Source organism: Mustelus asterias, unplaced genomic scaffold, assembly GCF_964213995.1.
Source record: "Mustelus asterias unplaced genomic scaffold, sMusAst1.hap1.1 HAP1_SCAFFOLD_4617, whole genome shotgun sequence".
NCBI lineage: Eukaryota > Metazoa > Chordata > Chondrichthyes > Carcharhiniformes > Triakidae > Mustelus > Mustelus asterias.
The window spans coordinates 5001-13132 of record NW_027594560.1 but is presented as its reverse complement, the minus strand read 5'-3'; the positions used below and the strand labels follow the sequence as shown (position 1 = coordinate 13132).

The window sequence follows — 8132 nt, the reverse complement described above, 5'->3', positions numbered from 1 at the left end:
GTGAGAGCCTTCTCCTGGGACCCTGAGAGCCACCGTCCCCCATGTGTTTTCTGGACTCCCCAGGGAGGAGGGGTGTGGTTGGGGGGGTGCAGACTGCTCCTCAGTTTTGCCACTGTCGATGCATGGCGGTTAGTACTACTGCCTCACGGCGCCAGGGACCCGGGTTTGATTCCCGGCTCGGGTCGCTGTCTGTGCGGAGTCTGCACGTTCTCCCCGTGTCTGCGTGGGTTTCCCCTGGGGGCTCCGGTTTCCTCCCGCAGTCCGAAAGATGTGTAAGTTCGGGTGCATTGGCCATGCTAAATTGTCCCTTAGTGTCCAAAGATGTGTACGTTAGGTGCATTGGCCATGCTAAATTGTCCCTTAGTGTCCAAAGATGTGTAGGTTAGGTGCATTGGCCATGCTAAATTGTCCCTTAGTGTCCAAAGATGTGTAGGTTAGGTGCATTGGCCATGCTAAATTGTCCCTCAGTGTCCAAAGATGTGTAGGTTAGGTGCATTGGCCATGCTAAATTGTCCCTTAGTGTCCAAAGATGTGTAGGTTAGGTGCATTGGCCATGCTAAATTGTCCCTTAGTGTCCAAAGATGTGTAGGTTAGGTGCATTGGCCATGCTAAATTGTCCCTCAGTGTCCAAAGATGTGTAGGTTAGGTGCATTGGCCATGCTAAATTGTCCCTTAGTGTCCAAAGATGTGTAGGTTAGGTGCATTGGCCATGCTAAATTGCCCCTTGGTGTCCAAAGATGTGTAGGTTAGGTGCATTGGCCATGCTAAATTGTCCCTTAGTGTCCAAAGATGTGTAGGTTAGGTGCATTGGCCATGCTAAATTGTCCCTTAGTGTCCAAAGATGTGTAGGTTAGGTGGATTGGCCATGCTAAATTGTCCCTTAGTGTCCAAAGATGTGTAGGTTAGGTGCATTGGCCATGCTAAATTGCCCCTTAGTGTCCAAAAATGTGTAGGTTAGGTGCATTGGCCATGCTAAATTGTCCCTTAGTGTCCAAAGATGTGTAGGTTAGGTGTATTGGCCATGCTAAATTGCCCCTTAGTGTCCAAAGATGTGTAGGTTAGGTGCATTGGCCATGCTAAATTGCCCCTTAGTGTCCAAAGATGTGTAGGTTAGGTGCATTGGCCATGCTAAATTGCCCCTTAGTGTACCTGAACAGGTGCCGGAGTGTGGCGACCAGGGAATTTTACAGTTACTTCATTGTGATGTTAATAAACTTAAGCAAGGGGCAGCAGACACATGGCGAATGTGGGACTCACTCATACAGTGGGAGTGGGGGAGAATGTGGGACTCGCTCATACAGTGGGAGTGGGGGAGAATGTGGGACTCGCTCCCACGGGGGAGTGGGGGAGAATGTGGGACTCACTCATACAGTGGGAGTGGGGGAGAATGTGGGACTCGCTCCCACGGGGGAGTGGGGGAGAATGTGGGACTCGCTGCCATGGGGGGGAGGGGGAGAATGTGGGACTCGCTCCCATGGGGGGGAGGGGGGAGAATGTGGGAGTCGCTCCCACGGGGGGGAGGGGGGAGAATGTGGGACTCGCTCCCACGGGGGAGTGGGGGAGAATGTGGGACTCGCTCCCACGGGGGGAGTGGGGGAGAATGTGGGACTCACTCCCACGGGGTGGAGTGGGGGAGAATGTGGGACTCGCTCCCACGTGGGGAGTGGGGGAGAATGTGGGACTCGCTCCCATGGGGGGAGTGGGGGAGAATGTGGGACGCGCTCCCACGGGGGGAGTTGGGGGGAGAATGTGGGACTCGCTCCCACGGAGGGAGAATGTGGGACTCGCTCCCACGGGGGGAGAATGTGGGACATGCTGCCACGGGGGGAGAATGTGGGAGGGGGTGATGTACAATACGAGACGTGGGGTGGCGGGGTGTGTGCAATGTGTCTTTTATTCCAGTGGTACCTCGCTCGCAGATCGGCCATTGCCGTACAGAGGTCAAAGTTTATGCCGCCTGGGGTCGCGCCCTTCTGCGCCAACCTCGTCGCCAGCGGTTTACAGAATGTCCGTTTATTGTCCTCTGTGCCCTCGGGCCTGGCGTCGCCAACCGTCCCCCCCCCCCCACTCTTCGCCATCGGTCCCTATAGCGTCCCCTCCTCGATCAGCTTGTTAAGCCCCTCGCAGATCTTCTGCAGGTGGGGGCGGTACGGGCCCTCGGTGGCGTAGAGCTTGGTCAGGAGGTCGGCATTGGCAAAGTGGTCAAAGACATGACAGATGCGGCCGTGCGACTTGAGCGTGAGGTGCCCCTCTACCAGCCGCAGCAGCAGGTCCCGGCTCTCCACCAGCAACTGGCTCATCACGCTCTGCTCGAAGGTGAACGCCACCTCGTAGAAGCTGACCGCCGTCATGGCGCCCTGCCGCAGCTTGCGCTTGAAGTCCTCCGCCAAGCCCAGCTCCTGCTCGCTGAACTTCTGGTGCCGGTACAGCACGCCGATCTTCACCGCGACCTTCACCAGGTTCTTCAGCACCTTCTGCGACTCCGCCTTGTTGCCGGTGAACTCCTTGGAAACGCGGTAGAGCTCGTCCAAGATCTCCGTGCTGGTGTCGTCGATGAAGAACTGCGCCAGCGTCTTGGAGGCCATCCGACTGAGAATCTTTTTCTGGGCCTTCATGGCCAGGTCCTTGGAGCTAAAGGACTCCATTCCTGTGGCAGACAGAGAGGGTGAAGGGGGTGAGGTCACAGCGAGGCACTGAATCAGAACACTTCCTGTCTGGCCCTTTTGACAAAGGCCTGTCTCTCTCTCTCTCTCTCTTGATCCTTTTGTGCTATCAGTTTCTCTGCCTGTCCTTCGTTTTGCTCCGTTATTTCCTACTCTGCCCTTCTATCTATCCATCCCTCCGTCCATCCATCCATCCCTCCCTCCATCCATCCATCCATCCATCCATCCATCCATCCATCCATCCATCCATCCCTCCCTCCATCTGTCCATCCGTCCATCCCTCCCTCCATCCCTCCGTCCATCCCTCCGTCCATCCCTCCGTCCATCCCTCCGTCCATCCCTCCGTCCATCCATCCATCCCTCCATCCATCCCTCCATCTATTCCTCCATCCATCCCTCCATCCATCCCTCCGTCCATCCCACCATCCATCCCTCCATCCATCCCTCCATCCATCCCTCCGTCCATCCATCCATCCCTCCCTCCATCCATCCCTCCCTCCATCTGTCCATCCGTCCATCCCTCCGTCCATCCCACCATCCATCCCTCCATCCATCCATCCCTCCGTCCATCCATCCATCCCTCCATCTATTCCTCCATCCATCCCTCCGTCCATCCCTCCATCCATCCCTCCGTCCATCCCACCATCCATCCCTCCAGCCATCCATCCATCCATCCCTCCATCCCTCCCGCCATCCATCCCTCCCGCCATTCGTCCATTTTTCTGTCCATCCCTCCAATCCATCCGTCCATCCCTCCATCCATTACTCCATCCCTCTTTCCCTCCATCCGTCCATCCCTCCATCCATCCCTCCCTCCCTCCTTCCCTCCCTTCATCCATCCATCCCTCCCTCCCTCCCTCCCTCCCTCCCTCCCTCCCTCCCTTCATCCATCCATCCATCTATCCATCCCTCTATCCATCCCTCCGTTCATCATTCCCTCCTTCCATCTCTCCAATGCCACGGGGGAGCCGCTCACACACACAGCTCAATCGGAGCAATGCCACGGGGGAGCCACTCACACACACACAGCTCAATCAGAGAAATGCCACGGGGGGACCCGCTCACACACACACAGCTCAATCAGAGCAATGCCACAGGGGGATCCGCTCACACACACACACACACACACACACAGCTCAATCAGAGCAATGCCACAGGGGGATCCGCTCACACACACACACAGCTCAATCAGAGCAATGCCACGGGGGGGCCGCTCACACACACACACACAGCTCAATCAGAGCAATGCCACGGGGGGGCCCACTCACACACACACACACACAGCTCAATCGGAGCAATGCCACGGGGGAGCCGCTCACACACACACAGCTCAATCGGAGCAATGCCACGGGGGAGCCGCTCACACACACACAGCTCAATCAGAGCAATGCCACGGGGGGGACTGCTTGCACACAGAACAATGCCACAGGATCTCACACATACGCACACACACACAGGCAGGTCCTGTGGTATATGAAAACGCCAGCGATATCTCTAATTTTCCAACATCAACTTGCATTTATATAGCGCCCGTAATGTTCTTGAATATCCCAAGGGACGGCACAGGGTTTACATTTTGCCAACGCACTGCTCAATACAGATATTAGGGACAGGCAAGCAAAAGGAGGTCCGTTCTAAGGAGCATCTTAAAGGGAGAGAGAGAGAGGCAGAGAGAGAGAGACAGAGAGAGAGAGAGAGAAAGAGAGAGAGAGACTGAGACAGAGAATCAGAGAGACTGAGAAAGAGAGAGAGAGAGTGACAGAGAGGAGAGGTTTCGGGAGGTAATTCCAGAGTTTGGGGCCCCCCAGGCAGCTGAAGGCACGGCCGCCAATGGCGGAGCGATGGGAATCGGGGGATGCTCGAGAGACCAGAATTGGAGGAGCGCAGAGATCCCGGAGGGTTGTCGGGGCTGGAGGAGGTTACAGAGATAGGGAGGGGGTGTAGGGGCTGGAGGAGGTTACAGAGATAGGGAGGGGGGTCTAGGGGCTGGAGGAGGTTACAGAGATAGGGAGGGGGGTGTAGGGGCTGGAGGAGGTTACAGAGATAGGGATGGGATGTAGGGGCTGGAGGAAGTTACAGAGATAGGGAGGGGGTATAGAGGGCTGGAGGAGGTTACAGAGATAGGGAGGAGGTGTTAGGGGCTGGAGGAGGCTACAGAGATAGGGAGGGGGTGTAGGGGGCTGGAGGAAGTTACAGAGATAGGGAGGAGGTGTTAGGGGCTGGAGGAGGTTACAGAGATAGGGAGGAGGTGTTAGGGGCTGGAGGAGGTTACAGAGATAGGGAGGGGGTGTAGGGGATTAGAGGGGGTTACACAGATAGGGAGGGGGTGTAGGGGATTAGAGGAGGTTACAGAGATAGGGAGGTGGGTGTAGGAGCTGGAGGAGGTTACAGAGATAGGGAGGAGGTGTTAGGGGCTGGAGGAGGTTACAGAGATAGGGAGGGGTGTCGGGGCTGGAGGGGGTTACAGAGATAGGGAGGGGATGTAGGGGCTGGAGGAGGTTACAGAGATAGGGAGGAGGTGTTAGGGGCTGGAGGAGGTTACAGAGATAGGGAGGGGGTGTAGGGGGCTGGAGGAGGTTACAGAGATAGGGAGGGGGGTGTAGGGGCTGGAGGAGGTTACAGAGATAGGGACGGGTGTCGGGGCTGGAGGAGGTTACAGAGATAGGGAGGGGGGTGTAGGAGCTGGAGGGGGTTACAGAGATAGGGAGGGAGTGTAGGGGGCTGGAGGAGGTTACAGAGATAGGGAGGGAAGTGCAGGGGCTGCAGGAGGTTACAGAGATAGGGAGGGGGCTGGAGGGGGTTACAGAGATAGGGAGGGGTCTAGGGGCTGGAGGAGGTTACAGAGATAGGGGGCGGCACGGTAGCACAGTGGTTAGCACTGCTGCTTCACAGCTCCAGGGTCCCGGGTTCGATTCCCGGCTCGGGTCACTGTCTGTGTGGAGTTTGCACATTCTCCTCGTGTCTGCGTGGGTTTCCTCCGGGTGCTCCGGTTTCCTCCCACAGTCCAAAGATGTGCGGGTTAGGTTGATTGGCCAGGTTAAAAATTGCCCCTTAGAGTTCTGAGATGCGTAGGTTAGCGGGATTAGCGGGTAAATATGCGGGGGTAGGGCCTGGGTGGGATTGTGGTCGGTGCAGACTCGATGGGCCGAATGGCCTCCTTCTGCATTGTAGGGTTTCTATGATTCTATGTAGGGGCTGGAGGAAGTTACAGAGATAGGGAGGGGGTGTAGGGGCTGGAGGAGGTTACAGAGATAGGGAGGGGAATGTAGGGGGCTGGAGGAGGTTACAGAGATAGGGAGGAGGTGTTAGGGGCTGGAGGAGGTTACAGAGATAGGGAGATGGGTGTAGGGGGCTGGAGGAGGTTACAGAGATAGGGAGGGGGCTGGAGGGGGTTACAGAGATAGGGAGGGGAGTGTAGGTGATTGGAGGGGGTTACAGAGATAGGGAGGGGGGTGTAGGAGCGGGAGGGGGTTACAGAGATAGGGAGGGGAGTGTAGGGGGCTGGAGGGGGTTGCTGAGATAGGGAGGGGGCTGGAGGAGGTTACAGAGATAGGGAGGGGGCTGGAGGAGGTTACAGAGATAGGGAGGGGAGTGTAGGTGATTGGAGGGGGTTACAGAGGTCGGGAGGGGGATGTAGGGGGCTGGAGGGGGTTACAGAGGTAGGGATGGGGGTGCAGGGGATTAGAGGAGGTTACAGAGATAGGGAGGGGGTGTCGGGGCTGGAGGGGGTTACAGAGATAGGGAGGGGGTGTAGGGGCTGGAGGAGGTTACAGAGATAGGGAGGGGTGTCGGGGCTGGAGGGGGTTACAGAGATAGGGAGGGGATGTAGGGGCTGGAGGAGGTTACAGAGATAGGGAGGAGGTGTTAGGGGCTGGAGGAGGTTACAGAGATAGGGAGGAGGTGTTGGGGCTGGAGGAGGTTACAGAGATAGGGAGGGGGTGTGGGGGCTGGAGGAGGTTACAGAGATAGGGAGGTGGGTGTAGGGGGCTGGAGGGGATTACAGAGATAGGGAGGGGGGTGTAGGGGCTGGAGGAGGTTACAGAGATAGGGACGGGTGTCGGGGCTGGAGGAGGTTACAGAGATAGGGAGGGGGGTGTAGGAGCTGGAGGGGGTTACAGAGATAGGGAGGGGAGTGTAGGGGGCTGCAGGAGGTTACAGAGATCTGGAGGGGGTTACAGAGATAGGGAGGGGTGTAGGAGCTGGAGGAGGTTACAGAGATAGGGAGGGGGCTGGAGGGGGTTACAGAGATAGGGAGGGGTGTAGGAGCTGGAGGAGGTTACAGAGATTGGGGGGGGATGTAGGGGCTGGAGGAGGTTACAGAGATTGGGGGGGGATGTAGGGGCTGGAGGAAGTTACAGCGATAGGGAGGGGGATGTAGGGGGCTGGAGGAGGTTACAGAGATAGGGAGGGGGATGTAGGGGGCTGGAGGAGGTTACAGAGATAGGGAGGAGGTGTTAGGGGTGGAGGAGGTTACAGAGATAGGGAGGAGGTGTTAGGGGTGGAGGAGGTTACAGAGATAGGGAGGAGGTGTTAGGGGCTGGAGGAGGTTACAGAGATAGGGAGGAGGTGTTAGGGGTGGAGGAGGTTACAGAGATAGGGAGATGGGTGTAGGGGGCTGGAGGGGATTACAGAGATAGGGAGGGGAGTGTAGGGGCTGGAGGAGGTTACAGAGATAGGGAGGGGGCTGGAGGGGGTTACAGAGATAGGGAGGGGGCTGGAGGGGGTTACAGAGATAGGGAGGGGAGTGTAGGTGATTGGAGGGGGTTACAGAGATAGGGAGGGGGGTGTAGGGGGCTGGAGGGGGTTACAGAGATAGGGAGGGGAGGGGAGTGTAGGGGCTGGAGGAGGTTACAGAGATAGGGAGGGGGCTGGAGGAGGTTACAGAGATAGGGAGGGGAGTGTAGGTGATTGGAGGGGGTTACAGAGGTCGGGAGGGGGATGTAGGGGGCTGGAGGGGGTTACAGAGGTAGGGAGGGGAGTGTGGGGCGGTCCTTGCTGGACTGGGAGCCTGAGCACTGACAGGCATTGGGGGCCAGCTATTCGGCCGCGGGTGCCATCACAGCCGGGGACAGGAAGAATTGGTGCCGTCAGGTGCGTACAGAGGGCTTCGGGGTAGGACAGGTTTTGGTAAGGGCTGGGGGGGGGGGGGTGTAAGATGTAGGGAGGCCCCCTTGTGAAATGTGATCCACCCTGGAGAATCCCCCATCCCCACCCAGTCCGCGGAATCGGAGCCTTTTCCCCCACCCCACCCCACCCTCTGTTGTGACCTCCTCCCTGTTGCTGGAAAATGGAGCCCAGGAACTGTTCCCCCTGCCCCAAAACCAGAGCGTTCTGCCCCACAGAGCCCTAGGGAGCACCTACACCGACTGGGTACCTTCAGCTGCCTCCAGTCCCCATCCACGTTTCTCAGTGCCAGCCCTCCCGGGTCGAGATTGCCAGAGAGACGGGCCGGTCTCGGACTCAAGGTTC

At 57.8% G+C, this 8132-nt stretch overlaps 1 protein-coding gene across 3 annotated transcripts in view; it reads right to left on the bottom strand.

Annotated features, from left to right (window-relative positions):
* Window positions 1-1875: 1875 nt before the first annotated feature.
* tnfaip8l2b (tumor necrosis factor, alpha-induced protein 8-like 2b) overlaps window positions 1876-8132 on the bottom strand; it is a 6314-nt gene continuing 57 nt past the window's right edge. The window contains exons 1-2 of one of the 3 annotated variants that reach the window (XM_078208845.1): window positions 8038-8132; window positions 1876-2647 (exon numbers count right to left, since the gene is read on the bottom strand). The exon at window positions 8038-8132 is cut by the window's right edge and continues 51 nt beyond it. In XM_078208845.1, coding sequence (XP_078064971.1) covers window positions 2085-2645 — 561 coding nt within the window. In that variant the 5' untranslated portion in view covers window positions 2646-2647; window positions 8038-8132 and the 3' untranslated portion in view covers window positions 1876-2084. Of the gene's footprint in view, window positions 2648-8020 lie in introns of all 3 variants that reach the window. The other 2 variants (XM_078208847.1, XM_078208846.1) reach the window with 2 other exon arrangements.